We start from the raw sequence: 17,512 nt of genomic DNA on the forward strand, positions 1-17,512 counted from the left end.
GCAACTAGAAATTGCATCTTCTTCAAGAAATTGCAAGTTTCCTTGCTCTCATTCTTCATGTGATGTCAAACTGTTCTGTAGTAATACAGAGGATTCAGTGGACTTGTACATAATAACTATGTGCCATTGAACAGCAGATTTGCAGAACACCCTTTCATGTGTCCCCATGAGCTGATGGTCAGAAAAATGTTACATCAATGTATGACTACAGCCATATGTTTTTCTCATATGAAATTTGACCACAGAACTGAGACCATGCTGATATACCACGTATTTGAATAAGCACTGCATTTGCTAACATGTTTGGAGTTAGTAAATGTTATTTGGGATCTAGGCCCAGATTAGACATTCCCAAATCTTAAAATACTACTATCCTATCTAGGTATGTCCCTCTTTTTACTTCGGGACTTCTTTTCCTGTAGCAACTTTAGTTCCTTCACAGTCCATTGAACTTAGCTTTCCTGCTTAAAATTTCTGAACTGATGAGTTTTTATTTGGTTTTTTTTTTCTTTCTTTTTTGTCTGTTTTTTAATATCGCTGTGTCATGATTGTGTCTGATTGTTACTACCATGCAATAGGACAAGGTTGCCAGTTGGTAGTGGTTAAAGAAAATACTTTGGGTAAAAACCCCATTTATATTACTTTAGATTCTTGGCAAAATGAAGTTTACACTAAAAATCCAAATTAGAAAGCCCTTTCCCATGTATCTTATCAGTTTTGATGTATATTCAGAATTTTGGATTATGAACATATATGAAAGAGGTTGGTAGAGTCCCTCATTTTCCCTATGTATTTGCCATTCTAACGATAGAATTCGTACACTGCACACAACATAGAAATTACAGGTAATCACAAATGCACAGGATAATGGACATCAGAAGTAACTTGTAAGACAGTAAGAAACAGTCTCACTCAGGCTGACGCACAGGGTAACAAGTACCTCGAACAGGTGCAGGTTCTGGCTTTTTTGGCACAGTTGCAGGTATGGGCTCTTCCAGAACACCTTTCTTGGGCACCTTGGGCACTTCAAAGATATTAGTATATTTTAGTTTTGTTGGCACTACAGATGTATATATGAAAGAACAAAAGAATCAATAATACATGCACGTAGTTGTCTTTGAGAAAGTGCTCTGGTTACATTCAGTCATCAGCTATAGTTTGCTCCAAACATGTGGAAAGACCAGGATGTCAAATACATCATGCAGGAGATGGAAATTCTGTGTTTAGTTTCTATTTCTGAGTCAAGGTGGAAATGTAGAAAACATATGCCCTCTTTGTAACAGCTGGTCAGAGGCTTATTTATGGAATCCTACTGCATTTGAGTATCAGTCATGTATCATTCATGACTGTTTGTTCTCTGCTGGTTTTGGCAATCTCTGACATCTTTTTACTTGTCACTTGAATATTATCACTAATTCTGCCATTCAAGTTGACTTCATCTTCCTCTTTCTGACTTTATATGTTTCCTCTCTCTCTCTTTTTTTTTTTTTTCTTCACACATTCTTTCCTGTAACTGCTCTGGCTTCCATTTTAGTCACTAGGTGCTGCTTATAACTATTTCTTCTTGTAGTAATTTAAATTATTTAAATGCTTTAAATATCATCACTGTGAGGTGGTACTTCACTCAAGGAATGTTATTATATTTCAGATGGAGATAATCTGGTGGCAGAGGGAATGTTTGCTTCTCTGACCAGTGCTTGGGACTTTCTAAAGGAAAGGAAATGATGCAGCACTGCATCAGTCTATGGTGTGTACAGTTTCAGAGTATCTTGAATAATGTTTTAGTATTTCAATTATAAAGTCTCTCATCCTTATTAATCCGAGAAAATATATGCCTCTTACAAGGCTCAGTGAACTAGGTGTTCACAGGAACTTTATAGCTCTCTGGTGCTGTTTATGCAATGTAACAACTTCACAAATCACAGACTGGAGAATATTGGCATATGACCGAAATAGAGGCAAATTACAATTAACAGTTTAAAGAAAAGATTCTGCTCCATGATGCCACCCATGGCAACAAATTGTACATATCTACAAAATAGAGATATTTGCGATTAATCTTGCTCTATGTACAGAAACAGCTACTCTCTGCTGAAACCTTCAGTTTCTGCTTATTTTATCCTTTTTCATAGAATCATTTAGATTGAAAAGACCTTTAAGATTGTTGAGTCCAACTATAAACATAACACTGCCAAGTCCTGCTAAACAATGTACTGAACCCTCCTACTAATAATGTGAACAATGGTTTATGCATCCATTGCCTTGCTAGCATCCATAAAGTTTTGGCATTTATTGGTAGACAGGAGTTCATCACACCTGCTTAATTTATTGCTATAGCCTAAGAAATCAAATCTTACCCGCTGAACTTTTTGAATATGCTAAAAATAAAATATTCAACAAAAGTTTGGATAGTTTTAGTTGAGGAAACATTTGGCTCCCCTGCACAGCAATTCATAGTTGTTATATGTTTCTCACATTTTAGACATCAGAGTATACAGTGAAAGAACAACTTAAAATGAGATTAATTTTTTAAAAACACCAAAACAACCCTTCCTTATGATGATAATTATCTTGATATGTACCTTTAGCAAGTGGAGCTCCTGGTTTTTTACATACAGCAATGGGAACTTTCTTCTCTGGGACAGCCCTCTCAGGCACCTCAGACACTTCAAAGATATTAGTGCATTTCATGTTACAATTACAATAAAACTCAATATAAGTACAGAGACTGAAACACAGAGGACGAGGGCGATAGAAAAGTTGTGAAGTAACAATTTGGCACACACTCATAGTGCAATTTGTTTAGCAAGTGTCATTGAAAACCTCAGATGCAAAATGATAGAACAAAAGATGTTAAGATAACACTTAAGAGAAGAAGATTAGGTGTGTTTATTGTGTATTCATGATGACATGTACCTCTGACTGATGGAGGTTCTGATTTTTCATAAACAGCTACGGAAATTTTCTCTTCTGGGACAGCCTTTTCGGGCGTTGCAGGCTCTTTAAAGATATTAGTATCTTTTAGTTACATGTATTAAGCTTTAAAATGAGCAGTGAAACATAGTATACTTAAGAGAAGGAAAAGAGATACTATTGGTAAGAGGTACCTTTAGACCATGGAGCTGCTTGGTTTTTAGGTATAGCAACAGTCTCTTGCTTTTCAGCCAGCTCGGCTGGTGGTGGTTCTTCTTCATGTACCAAAATAGGTCCTGGTTTCTCAGATGCCACCTCAGGCTTTGGTTTCCCAAGTGCTGTATAAGGCTTTAGTTTTTGGGGTGCTAAAATTGGTTCTGGTTCCTCAGGCACCATGACAGGTTCTGGCTTGCAGGGTGCCACAACAGGCTTTGACTTTCTGGAAACTGCAGTAGGCATAGATTTTTGGAAATCTGCAACAAACTCTGTTTCTTCAGGTGCTACAACAAGCTCTATTTTTTGGGGTGATACAAAAGGTTTTGTTTTGGAGGGCACCACAACATGTTTTGATTTTTGGATTGCTACAACTGTCTCTGACTCCTCAGGCACCACAGTGAGCTCAGGTTCCTCAGGGGTCATGAATGGCTCGGGTTTTTGTGGTTCCACAGCAGGCTTTTGTTTTGGGGATATCACACCATGCTTTAATTTTTGAGGTGCCACATCAGGCTTGGGTTTCTCAGGTACCACAATAAACTTTGGTCTCTCAGACATTACAACACGCTCTGGTTTTTGGGATGCCACAACAGATTCTGGTTTCTGGGTTGTCAAAACAGTCTCAGGCTCCTCAGATGTCACAATACACTCTGTTTTTTGAGGTGTCGCAACAGGCTTTTGTTTTCTGGCCACTTTATCAGGTTCTGGTTCTTGAGGTTCTACCACTTGAGGCTTCAGTTTTGGGGGTCCTGCAATGGGCTTTGGTTTTCGGGAAACTGGAACAGTTACCTTCTTTTCTGGGAAAGTTGTCTTGGCCACTTCATGTACATAAAAGATATTAGTTCTAAATCTAACAACTGCACTGACAATCATACCAAATTTAAGTGAATTATAAAACATAAAACCACAGTTGTAATGCAAATATTAAAAACACATCAGGTATCAATCATTTATGTTGACCTTTTAAAATGATGAATATACCACATTTTGGCTTTTCTCTCAAATGTACACCCTCCATTCACCCTAAGCCTCATGCTCCCACATGCAAGTGCACTGATAGTGTAACTTAAATGATAAGTAAAATCCATTATAATAATAAACAGAACAGACAGGACAAAAGATATTAATAACATTGCAGCTAATAAGCTGAAGAGGTTTTCAAGAATCAGCAGTGATGCATCTAGTTTTTCTTGCTGGAGCTTCTGGTATTGGTATCTTCTGCTGTCAGCTACAAGAATGGGTACTTTCTTTTCTTCTACTATTATCACTTTAAAGATATTAGTTATGGTTGTTTTCATGAACCCAGGCAGGTAGAATGGTAAGAATAATCTAAAATAGCAAGAAGAATCGAAGTATAAAATGCAGGCAGTTCAGACACCCAAGGTTTGTCACTGTTCTTCAGAAAGACCCATGTATGTCTGTTTCACACACGTATGTAGATACATAGAACAAGTATAATTTAGAATCTCAGAAAACAGAAGGCCTGGAAAATCACAAAGTTAAAGAAAAGAGGAAAAATACTGCTTTTGTTATTTTATTAGTACTGAGATTTACCTTCCTCTGGTGGAGGTTCTGGTTCTTCAGGTGCAGCCTCTGGTTCTGGGACAATCACAGGTTCTGGTATTTTAGGCACAGGTATTTTCTTTTCTGGAGCAACTTTCTTCAACACCTCAGGTTCTTTAAAGATATTTATTTGTTTTACATTCAGGAATTTGAAGAACAGGAATGAAAAAGGTGAACATCATGAAACAGCATCATAAAAAAAGCAAAACCCTTTATAAATAGTCTATGTTTTTTTCATATTGCTTGATGCACACTGTTAATAGCCATTGTTCCTTACTGGGAGCTATTCACAAGTGAAGAAGACAACACAATCTATAATATTTATATATATTAGAATATAAAAAAAAGAGGATAACATAAATTTTAAAAAGACAATATTTAGAGAAACATTAAAATTTCTGTGCAAGTTTATCAGTGTTGAACATGTACCTTTAGGTGGTGGAGGTTCTGGTTTTTTAGGAACTTCAATGTGTACTTTTTCTTCTGAAACCACTTTCTTGGGCATCTCAGGCGCTTTAAAGAAAGTAATGAACTTTATTTGCATGAAATTCAAGCAGATGTGTTCAGCATTAAGACTAAGAAAAAGTAAAACTCAGGGACACCAAAAACATCAATGGTTTTGGATGTGAATATCGTTTTCCTTTGCCTGCAGAAAACTCTCTCTGATTTAAACAATTTGAACAATAAAAATATTTTATAGAACATTTATAGTAAAAGTAATTTACCAATATGTTAAGAACGTACTCTAGACAATTAAGTGCTTTTCTTTCATTAATTGTATACAGCAGTTACCTTTAATTTGTGGAGGTTCGGGTTTCTTCGGTACTTTAACTGAAACCTCTTCTGGGACCACTTTCTTTGGTACCTCAGGCACTTGAAAAATATCAATACCTTTTACCATAAGATGTCATAAACAACATTAAAGCATAACAGCAGAACAACATTTGTAAGAACACTGATTACCAAGATCTATTTTTTTCACATAACACATTTGTTCACTTGAAAAACCTTTGACCACAGAAGAAAATTCTAATGGAGGTCTTGGGTACTGACTTCTATAGTGTTAATAAAAAAGTGATGTTTTTGATTCTGTTAATTTTGTCATAATGACAAGTACCTTTGGCTGGTGGAACTGCTGGTTTTTTAGGCTCCGCAATGGGTATTTTCTCATCTGGGACTCTCTTGGTCACTTCTGGCACTTTAACATTAATAATTATGTTAATAAGAAGAATTTAAAGATGTTTAAATAGCATTAAAGCGGAAGAGGAAACAAACAAATGAACACCAGGTAACATCAATTAAACATAATACCCTTTACCAAATAGGGTTTTTGCTCTCAGTCTTGACTGAGAGTCATTTGAGAGGAGTAAAGAGGCTGCTCCCAAAAATGAGATACAAAAACCATAGTTTATAAGATAGAAAGATGGTGAAATGGTATCAAAAAGATCTTATCAGTGAAAGTAAGACAAAATATTGCCATGATTTTAGTCATGATATGTACCTTTAGCTGGTGGTACTTCTGGCTTTTTAGGCACAGCAACTTTGATTTTCTCTTCTACAACCACTTCCTTGGGTGCTTCAGGCACTTTAAGGAGAAGAGATTATTTTCAGTTATTATATAGAATTTTACAGTTAAGTTCAAAAATTTTCAGTAGAAGTTACAATGTAGGGAGGTTCTTAATGGAGTCATTGATCTGACAAGTTTATTGACTTAAGGTTCTTTTGTGTCCCTGTAAAGTCTGAGGAAACACCTCAGAGTCTTGGAGTTTCTCCTTCTACATAACATTGTTTTTACATTTTATTCAATCACTTCACAAATCTCCATTTGACTAAGGCTGCCATTGTCCGTTCTGTATTTCTTGTCATGTTCCTCTATGCATGATGACTTCTTGGTACCATTTTTTTCATCTGGATTGGTTTTCTCCTGTGGGAGAAACCCTCTTGGAGGGTTTTCTCCTGTGTTAGATATCACTATCCTATACTTCAAAATTATTAAACTCTCTTTTGAGGCCAATTTTTCACTGTCAGTCAGGAGTATTTGAGATCACAAAAGCCCTGTTTTCTCTTAAAGATTTCTGCTGTGGTTCTCAAGTATCAGTCTCATCTCTGCCCAGTCGCATCAGTGTTTCTAACACACTGGTACGCTGCTTACAGCTATGATTCAAAAGGAAGACTTTTCAAAACAGCAGCATATATAGAACTGTTGTCACAGAAAATAAAAGTAACAGAAGAACACAAACAAACAACCAAAAACCTAATCTGCACAATCAAGGCAGAGGTGTTTTACTCTTCCATATTTTAGTTACCTGGAGTGCATCATACCTTTCACTGCTGGTGGTTCTGGTTTTCTAGGAACAGCAACGGGTACTTTCTCTTCTGGAATTTTCTTGGGCACCTCTGACACTTTAAAGAAAAGAGCATTTGTTTGTGTTATATTTAAGGCATTTAAAATATGTAAATTATTAAGAAGAAAGAGTCTAAAAAGAAGCATATCAGAAAGAAACGTAAGATCAGATATGAAGAGAGACTTGTCATGCACAAAATGATGTATACTACTAGGATTTTTTAGAAATGAGAAATAAATGCAATTTTTTCTTTTACTGTAAACCCTACTGCCCAAGACAAAGAGAAATCTCCTCCTCAGAGAGTCACCATTATTGTCATGTGAGCTTTAGGTGTTTTTACTCCTGGCTTTTTAGGCACAGCAACATTTACTTTCTCTTCTGAGACAGATTTCTTAGGTACCTTGGACACTTTAAAGATATTAGTGTACTTTTTAAGAATTACAGAAAGAAAACATGCATACAGAGAAATAAGACAAAACAAGTAGATGTATAACGATACTCTGACAACAGTTATATGTTCTGAAAAGTCTCTGTGGTTCTATCACCTTGGCAAACAACAGTTTGAAGCAACTTTGCTGGGGACCTTTTGTCATGCAGTGATGACACACTACACAAACTGCTAGTTCAGACAGACTTCTAAAATATTTGGATGAATTGTAACAACTGGTTTGTTACATTAGTGCATAATGCTATTTCCACTCAAAATTAAATCAACTGACTGCTGAATTTAACATGAGCAATGTGAAAGATGAAGCATATATACTTCTTTCTTGAATATTAATAGAATTTCTGAGGCCGTTTGCAGTACCTATAAACATCCATGATGTGAAAATGTTCTGTAAATCTCACTGCATGTTTACTTAGCTACAGTCTTCCTTATTTTTAGTCCCTTTGACTAGTTTCTGATACAATTTCTGTGCCATCACAATGGATAATTCTTGGGTAGAAGAAATAGACAAACTCAACTAATTTTTAATAATTTGACAGCAACAAAACAAGGGACAGAAGAGACTTGAAAGAAAGGATATGTTGACCTATACCTTTGGCAGGTGGAGCTTCTGGCCTTTTAGGCAGGGTGACAGGTTTCTCTTCAGGAATAGTTTTCTTGGGCAATTCAGGCACTTGAAAGATATTTACTGATTTTAATTTCTATTTTATGAATTAAAGACGAGTTCAGAAACAGGAAAAGGGACATATACAACATAAACGCCACAAATCTGACACAAGCGGACCATGAACTAATAAATCAGAAACAATGCAGGAAAGAGAAAAGACATCATCAGCAAAAGACTTTGGTTCTACTAGGCTATCAAGGTACCTTTAGATGGTGGAGATCCTGGTCTTTTAGGCACAACAATGGGCACTTTATCTTCTGGAACAGCTTTCTTAACAACTGCTGGCACTTTAAAGATATTAGTTCATTTTAAGAATTTATATAGAATAGAAAACAAGTCATTAAAAAATCCCAAGTTTATAATGTAAGTAAGGTACTAAAAGAATGTACACAAATATTAATTACATTGAACAAGAACTAAATCAAGAACATGAATAATTTAATTTTCCTGGAGTTCTTGACTTCGCAAATTGCAGGAAAAGATGATGAAGAAAATATATACCTCTAGGTGCTGGAGCCTCCTCTTTTCTATGAACAGTAGAAATTTCTTCTTCTATGTGCATCTCCTCATAAACTTCATGCACTTGAAAGATATTAGTTTAAATATTTAAACTAACTTAGACTATCTTCAGAAAACAAGACAATGTGAAAGGTAGAGAAAAAATGCAATCAAATATTCAAGCTCAGCTTAAGATACACAGATTTTATATCTACCGTCAAAATTAGGATTCATTCAAATGAGGGAAGACAAAAATCTCTTATTCTACTCTGATTAGACCTCTGCAGCTTGCCAGAAGAAAGATGTGTGATATGTCCCAAACTGAGCTACTTCCGTGAGTACAAAGAGATAAACCCTGTCCATCTAAGCTCTGTCACTTTTTCTCACCCTCCTAACCCCCCCCTCCCCCCACTCCCCCCTTGGACCAATCTCAGGTAAGTGTGCAATTGCCTCTTTTGCACATAAACCTAATTTTCCCCTTAAAAACAACTACAGGTGATGTAGTTTTTAATTTTTTTAAAAATTAATTTTATACTGTCGCAGCTAACCAAAGCTAACTGAACTGTAGTTTATGATAGACAGAATGCTCTCAAAATAATTGAAGATTTATCTATGAAAACATGTATTTTGTGCATCAAATCCTAGTTAAAATTTCTTGTACCTTTAAGGAGTGAGGCTTCTTCTTTAGGTAGAACAGGAGGTATTTTTTCTTTGTGGACAGCTTTCTTTGGTACCTCAGGAACTTAAAAATATTGGCTCATTTTAGAAATTTGCACTAGGAAATAAGTAGTACAGTTTTGTAAAACAATAAAATTCTAGTAGAACAATACTAAAATACATAGTTTTAACCTGTGAAAACAACTTTTTTTTTTTCCTGGAGTTCACTGTTTTTTTTAACTCCTAGCACTTAGAGGTCTGAATTTGCTCTTCTCTGAAAACATAGTAGTTAGGGGTTTTCTTCTTATCAAAAAATCTTAATGGTTTTTAAAGGGTTTTATTTTTTTAAAATTTCAAAATTGCCTATAAATCAATGCAAAACTCCAGTGCAATTAATTAAATATTATTTTTTAAACATCTATAGAGTTCTTCAGTGCTGGAGTATTATTATGAAAATATGTTTCTGTGAAAAAACCTTTGTGGCTTTGTATTTTGTCTTGATTTAAAGTCTTACCTTAACCTTGACTTTATTAAAGCCCCTGACATGACTGCAAAGAGTTTCTACAAATAAGCTTCTGCCATAACTTTTTAGATTTTTTAAAAAAATATATTGTCATACAAATTATTTTGGGAAATAAAACATGAGACAAAAAAAAATATAAAGCCAATCTCTGGTCCTGCTATGGATTTCCTGTCTACTAAATTTCTTTCTATTTGTCTAATTTAGTCGTTTTAAATTTTAAATTCTTGATACAGAATGTATTGATCTGTTTGAGGAGCTGCTAACACAACACAAAAAAAAAGAACTTATAGAAAATTGCTTGAATTTTTTCCTGAATTGTGAATTATTCTGTCTTGATAACTGTTCATTAGTTTTGAAATATCTTGGAACTCTTTGTAGATGGTTGCAAAATTATTATGTTTTTAATCTCTGGTCTCCCTGTATGTGTGCTTTCTTTCTAAGAAAAAACAAACAAAAAAAACCCAGACAAAATTTACTCTTACAAGAGATCAAAAGGAAGAAAATTGTTGTCCAAGAAAAATAAGCACGTTGGGTTTCTCACTTGGTACCTTACTTTTGAAAGAGACTAGAGAAAATCCATTTGGAGGTCATGTACCTTTAGCTGGAGGAGCTTCTTGTGTAGGTAGAACAGCAGGTATTTTCTTCAGTGGGATAGTTTTCTTTGTTACTGCAGGTACTTCAAAGATATTAAAATTTTAAAAGAACATTAAAATATACAAAATGTAAATAACAAAGAAGCTATGACACATAGCATCTAACAAAACATTAGAATCAACAATTAAATAACAGATTAGCACACAGATGGAATGAAGACGAATAATTTGTAGGGAATATATTCTGTATGGATTGTTTGAATAGTTGGCATACCTTTAGCTGCTGGTGCTTCTGGTTCACTAGGAACAATAACAGGGACCTTTTCTTCTGTTGGAACTTCTCCATAAACTTCAGGTTCTTTAAAGATATTAGTTTATTTCACGTATTTTAGTATTATTTACAAGACAAGATTAGAAAGACAACTTATAAAGCAAAAATGCAGACATGCATATGGACAAAGGGCTGCTTGAACATACATTATTTAAGTATCTCATTTCAGCCTGATCATTCACCTACCTTTGCTAGAAGTGACCATTCCCAATTAGCAAATACAGGTTTACAGAAGTATTTCTTTTATTTTCAGGTTACTTACTTCTGCGTATTAGGTAGGAATTGTAACTGAATTTCACGTGTCCTCATCTGGAGCTAACTATCTATATCTCAGCTCAAAAATTAATTGTTACTCAGGATGGCTTTTTAACCAGTGTCTACATAAGTTCATTTCTTTTGTTGAATGTGCCTAAAGTGCTTTCCTGGATCAGAAACTCACTTTCTCTCTTATTTATGTTTCTTTCTTCCATTATAGGAGGAGAAAAGAACATTTTTAAAATGCTAAACTACAGATAAATTTGGTGGGAGAAAGGGTCTCAAAGGTATGGATGGAAATGACTTTCAAATAATTTTTAAAACTGAATTTAGTATGTCATATTTTACAGAACAATCTAGAGCATGAATTGATATATTCTCTGCAATTTAGTACTTGGTAGATGTGTCATTGATATACCTTCATACAAAGGAGGCTCCTCTTCTCTAGGTATAATGGTGGGTACTTTCTCTTCAAGAACATCTCTCTTATGAAACGCAGGAACTTCAAAGATATTAGTTTTCTTTTAGTAATCTCCAAATAATTTTCAACTTTTAAAACCCCAAACAGAAATAAACCCAGAAAACTAAGTTCTTTTGAGGTCCCAAATACCATGCCTTTTCAAGAATGAAATATTATACAGTTCTAGAACAGTCTTGCTGGAACTATTAATCATGTGAAGTAATCTAGTTTCTGCTCTCAAAGAGCATAAGCCGTTTGGTTTTCTTACAGTATCATCATGCTTTTCCTTCTGATATGTGTAACAGCTTTAATGATTTTAACTTACTAGCTCTTGCCCTATTACTTCTTCACAAATATCATGACCAATGTCTTGGCTTCAAAATCCCAGTTTAAACTAAATTCAGAAGTATATTACAAATACAAAAGCACTGAAGTTTTAGATACTGGTAGTGTAAGTAGCGATACCTCCTCAGCATGTTTTCTTTCATAAATCAATGTATTTACTGTTTAGCAAACGTAGCACATATCTGAAATGTTTGCCTCAGATTTTTCAATTTATCACTGAGAGCTAAATCTGCACTTAGAGACTAGGTACTCTTGCCATGATGTAAAGAACATGAGGATCATTTTAGATTACGTTAGTTGGGAAAAACAACACAAATATTTCCTTTCCATAAATTTGCATATCAAAGGTTCCTTTACCTTTCACTGGTGGAACTTCTATTTCAGGTGTATGTGTAGGTTTCTTTTCTTCAGGGATAGTTGTTTTGACGATGGCTGGCCCTTTAAGATACAATTTACTTTTAGGGCTTTCAAAGTTATTTGGAAAAAGTTAGAAAGAAAAAGAGCAAATCTGATAAGGAAGATTCATGAAACAAGAAAGGATTAAATGCTTTCTGAAAGAACATCTACGTTAATTTTGAAGATTAGACAGAAGAATAAGGTATTAAAAATACAGTCTTGAAAGATGGCTATACATTTGGATGGTGGAATTTCTTTTAAGAAGAAATAAAAATATTTTTTATTTCTGAGTTTCTTTCATGTGTAGTTTAATGACAGAACACATGATTTTTAAAGGGAACTCTCACATATTTTCAACAAATTACTTGAAACCAACAAGCGAAAAAAGACTCAATCACAAACAGTTGAAAAAAAACACTGTGGGGACATAAAACATATGCACACCTTTCTCAACAAATAATGAAGACGAAAGACTGACATCAGAGTTCATAAGGACAATGCAGAGGAAGTATACCTTTAGCTGGTGCAGTAATTTCCTTTTTGAGAACATCAGGTAGTACTTTTTCTTTTGGAACAGGTTTCTTTGGAGCCGCTGGCACTTTAAAGACATAGGTGTTCTTTTAAGAACTTTTGCAGTATGAATATTATGTAACAATAGAAGTTAAACAAAAAGCAAACAATGCAGAGTCAGAAAATTTAGAAAAGTACAAAGTACAGTGTCCTCAATTGCCATTGAGTGGAGACCTCACAGGCCACCTGTCTGGACTATTTTCCTTGGATTCACATAGCTAGAGTCTTCAGTGTTCACTGAAAGGAAAACACTGCTCTTGATGGGTGAATTTTTGACTAGGATAAGCCTTAATAATTAGGTTTCGTGAACTATCAGCTCTAAGTAATGCCAGCTGGGAATACAATAAGTTTTTAATTTCCTACCAACTAACTCCAAGTCTGCATGCAAAAAACCCCACCGCTTTCCCACTGATTTCACTCTGGCAATTTGTATGAGAAACAACTACGAAATTTAGCACAAAACTAATTTCTGGCAAATTAAGTGCTCTGAACAGAAAATAGCAGAGGTCCAGACTATTACAGAAACTCTACTAGCATCCACTGACAATTGCTATTCATGACACTTATTTTTTGTAGAGCCTGATACAGAGAACTCCTATTAAGATTGAATGCACTCCAGGTCATGATTAGGTTGAAGAAGGTCCTAGTCTTTTAGGATTCTGTAAGAAACTGGAGTTTCATTGATATGGCGCTATAGCTCAACAGTCTTTTATTAATTTATTTGTCTGCTTGTTTTCAATGATTAGCTATAGGATGTTGCTTATATTGCGATGGCAAAAATTAAAACTTGAAGGTCCTGCCTGCACTTCCTTTGTCCTCAGAAAGTAATTTGTCTCAGTTTTGATTTGTTAAAGAAATATTATTTTTTTAGTAACTTAATCTCTGTCTTTGACTGTACTGTGAAAGAAAGGTAAGGGTCTAGCAGTGGAATCAGAATAGGTAAATTACTGGGTTTGGGAATTCAGAGACTTGGGCAGAAGGCTGTGCTTTTAAATCTATCTAATGGCTGATGTACCTTTAGCTGGTGGAGCTTCTTTTTTAGGAACAGGAACAGGTACCTTTTCTTCTGGCAGAGGTCTTTTAGGCACTTCAGGCACTTTAAAAATATTTCGTTATGGACTTTAAGTTATTTATAAGGAATTAACAACAGATTCAAAGACAGCAAGCAGAGCAATCACTCATTCATAGAGGAACCATCTCATAATTTATGCAGAGACAAGTGAACAGCCACTTATCTCAGAGTTCTTGAGCAATGAAAGCTAAGGAATATCAGTGTACATCTTTCTGGTACATTTTAAATGCACTTTCTGTTTGGCATGAGGGACCCTATGATCATAAATTTAAATGATGAGAAGGAAGGTCCTACATGAGTTTTGTGACTCTGTAGCTCACAGGAGCTAAACTGGACAAAAGAAACAAATATTGACACATGAAAAAAAATTGAATTCAGGCTGAAGCTGTACTGCATCAGAAAGTAATAGTTTACTTTACTTGTGTCATATCTACACTAGCTCACTCTTGGGCAGTCAGATGGGGAATCCACCCATTCCATTGTGAAGGGAAGAATTCCTTAGGAAGAAGTAGGAGAGAAACAATCTTTGAATGGATTTATCATCACCAGCAATAGACAAGCATAAGACTACAAACAGGGAAAAATATAAATAAGCACACAAAGGAGGCTTAAGCAGTAGCTGGGAACTCAACAAACTATAAGAATATAAAATATATGTACCTATAGCTGGTTTGATTTCGTAAGCTTCCTCATATACCTCCTCATATTTCTCATAGATCTCTTCCTTCTCCTTAAACTCATACTTTTCATAGACATCTTCTTTCTCCCCAGCTTCCTCTTCATATTCCTGTTCCTGAATCTCCTTATATCTCTCAGGTTCTTCAGGTTCCTCATATGCCTCAATTTCTTCAGTTTCCTGAATCTTCTCAAACTCTTCAATACTTTCGTATGTCTCATACTTTTCGTATTCTTCATAGGTGTACTCATACTTCTCCACCACAGGAGCAGGGGCTTTTTCTTTCCAGACAAGTTTCTTGGATACTTCGGACACTTTAGAAACAGTATTATTGTTACTACCTTACAATTATATGATTTATTTTTTTTACAGTTAGTCAAGATGATCCATAAAGGAAATGTACATGATAACCACAAGTATAAGTTACATTAAAACATAAGAACATAAATGCTCCTGAAATATTACATATACATATTCTCTTTGGGAGGAATAAGAAGAAATATACCCGTACCTTTAGACAGTGTTGGTTCTTTGGGTTTGGGCACAATAGCTGGCACTTTCTTTTCTGCAACAGCTCTTTTATGCACCTCAGGGACTTTAAAGATATAAATTTCTTTTAAGAATTCAAAAAAACCACATTAAGCAGTATAAGGAAAAAAGCACAAGAAACAGAGCTTTATGGTTCTACAATGTGAACATTGATAATGAAGAGTTTAAACGTAAATTCAAGCAGAAATCTTATACAACAAAGATAAAAGTTAGAAAGAAGGTCAAGAGTATTTTTAGCATAAATATTAATTATAATCAGGAGTACATATACCTTTTGCAGCTGGAACCTCCACTTTTTCAGGGAGGGCAACAGGTACCTTCTCTTCAGGAGCAACCTTCTTAGGCATCTTGGGTGCTTTAAAGATAGGACCTAACTTCAGTGCTCTTTTGTACAATTTTTAAATAGACACAAACCCAGAAGATTCCAAACAGCAGAACAGAAACTTACAAAAAAACAAATACTATACTGACAAATACAGTACAAGACAGACAAGGTGAAATGTCCCTTGCTAAGTTCAACTTGTATGAAGAGGGTTATCTGTTAATGATAACAGCATTTACAAACTGCAATACCTTTGGCTGGTGGAGTTGACACCCTTTTAAGAATAGGTTCTTTCTCTTCAGGAGCAAGTTTCTTGGGCATCTCAGGCACTTTAAAGACATTATTTTATTTTAAGAATATCGTCCACCAGTAGTATGAGAAAGACAACAGAAAACACACAGACATAATGAAATAAGAACTAATTTGCAGAATGCATTTTAAAGTTTCTAAAGATGAAACAGAAATAAAAACAAAAGACATTTTATATCCATAGGCAGATTTCTTGAACAAGTCGAATAATTTTGGAGCTTATTTTATACTAGGAATTTGACAAGCAGTCTAAGACATCAATATAGAAAGACAGTGGGGACATAAAACTAACATAAATAACCAACAAAATAAAATAAATAGAAACATTGAATGAGAATAACAACAATTTTTTTTCCTAGGTATTAATTTATGTACCTTTTGTTGGAGGAAGCTCCAGTTTCTCAGGAGTGGGTACAGGTATTTTTTCTTTTGGGACAGGTTTCTTAGGAATCTCTGGCTCTTTAAAGATATTATTTTGCAAATAGGTTTTAAAATTACTTGCAGAGCATTAAAAGCATGAAAAAACATGAAACAAGGTCACAAGCTGCCCGAAAGCATGATTAAGTTTTACATACAACTTAGAACAAGAAATAAAGATTAATTTTAATTAACCCCAAAGATCTCATGAGTGGCTTGCAAGAAAAGATCATGTACCTTTTGCTGGTATAGTTTCCTCTGGAATAGTTTCCTCTTCTTCCTCAGGAACAAAAACGGGAACCTTTTCTTCAGGCACAACTTTCTTTGCCACCTCAGGCACTTTAAAGATATTATTTTAAGTTTACTTTCACAACATCACAAAGAGAGCTTCGTAACATAAACCACAAGGACACCAACTTTAAAACAATAGTAATAAAAATAAGGGAAACTCAATTAGTTATTCTTCACTCCCTTAAAACAACAAAGTTCAATTGGGTTATAAAGATTATATAAGGATTAGATCTTTAGCCCAATTCTTAATCATGCAGCATCATTGCCAATGGAAAATACTAGCAAGATAGGCTACAAAGGAGAGGTTGTAGAAGATTATTAGCATCTAACTTTTTACATAAAAAACTTTCAGTGTCTGCTTTTCTATGTTTTCTAAAAAAGTCAGCTGCTGAAGTAGAATTCACTCAGCACCAAATAGTGGCCTCTGCGATAGTCTGCCTCCACTTCGAATTTCACATTTAGGGTATATCTTCTGGTTATTCGTATAGTCATTGTGATTCGATTTTATTTTTATATAAGTTTAGATAAAAGGCTTGAGATTTTAGCATACTCTCAAGGTACATGTCAGAACGATCTCCCTGAATTGAAGAACTTCCGGTTAAAGGCCCGTAAAATATTATTCTAGGTATTTTTTTAAACAAAATTTAAGTTAATTTAAATATTATCTCTGAATAATGATATCAAAATGAATTATTTAATTCACAGCAATCACTTAAAATGGAAAACGCTGATCATTCAAGACCTGATTCTCGGCCCACTGAAGTCGATAACAAAACAATGACAATCAAGCCCTGGCTGAGACCTAGCACTGCTCACTACAGGAGAGAGAGCAGAAGGGTGCTAGAACTAAGGATCTGACTGTACAGGAGTATAAATTGATTTTTAAAATGAGTTTCCACTGAAATACGAAAATGTAAGGGAGACAAATTATCTGCATGCACCACAGTGTGATATACCTTTAGCTGGTGGAATTTTCTTTATTTTAGGAACTGCAACAGGTACTTTTTCTTCTGGGACAGCTCTCTTGGGCACCTCTGGCACTTTAAAGATATTGTTTTGATAAGAAATTTTCAATTACTTTTAGAGCATCAAAACTACT

The 17,512-nt window shown here is 34.8% G+C and overlaps 1 protein-coding gene across 1 annotated transcript in view; it reads right to left on the reverse strand.

Moving 5' to 3' along the window:
* The window catches only part of TTN (titin), a 236,887-nt gene that overhangs the window by 112,961 nt on the left and 106,414 nt on the right, over positions 1-17,512 (reverse strand). The window contains exons 140-163 of the mRNA XM_086465971.1: positions 17,370-17,453; positions 16,360-16,461; positions 16,081-16,164; positions 15,648-15,725; positions 15,346-15,429; positions 15,037-15,138; positions 14,510-14,839; positions 13,793-13,873; positions 12,722-12,805; positions 12,169-12,249; positions 10,695-10,778; positions 10,423-10,503; positions 8,353-8,436; positions 8,075-8,155; positions 7,012-7,092; positions 6,191-6,274; positions 5,807-5,887; positions 5,482-5,562; positions 5,119-5,202; positions 4,681-4,803; positions 3,108-3,944; positions 2,917-3,000; positions 2,583-2,666; positions 941-1,060 (exon numbers count right to left, since the gene is read on the reverse strand). Of these exons, the coding sequence (XP_086322097.1) occupies positions 941-1,060; positions 2,583-2,666; positions 2,917-3,000; positions 3,108-3,944; positions 4,681-4,803; positions 5,119-5,202; positions 5,482-5,562; positions 5,807-5,887; positions 6,191-6,274; positions 7,012-7,092; positions 8,075-8,155; positions 8,353-8,436; positions 10,423-10,503; positions 10,695-10,778; positions 12,169-12,249; positions 12,722-12,805; positions 13,793-13,873; positions 14,510-14,839; positions 15,037-15,138; positions 15,346-15,429; positions 15,648-15,725; positions 16,081-16,164; positions 16,360-16,461; positions 17,370-17,453 (3,099 nt within the window). The remainder of the gene's footprint in view (positions 1-940; positions 1,061-2,582; positions 2,667-2,916; positions 3,001-3,107; positions 3,945-4,680; positions 4,804-5,118; positions 5,203-5,481; positions 5,563-5,806; positions 5,888-6,190; positions 6,275-7,011; positions 7,093-8,074; positions 8,156-8,352; positions 8,437-10,422; positions 10,504-10,694; positions 10,779-12,168; positions 12,250-12,721; positions 12,806-13,792; positions 13,874-14,509; positions 14,840-15,036; positions 15,139-15,345; positions 15,430-15,647; positions 15,726-16,080; positions 16,165-16,359; positions 16,462-17,369; positions 17,454-17,512) is intronic.

Source organism: Leptosomus discolor, chromosome 5, assembly GCF_034619465.1.
Source record: "Leptosomus discolor isolate bLepDis1 chromosome 5, bLepDis1.hap2, whole genome shotgun sequence".
In the NCBI taxonomy this organism is placed as follows: domain Eukaryota; kingdom Metazoa; phylum Chordata; class Aves; order Leptosomiformes; family Leptosomidae; genus Leptosomus; species Leptosomus discolor.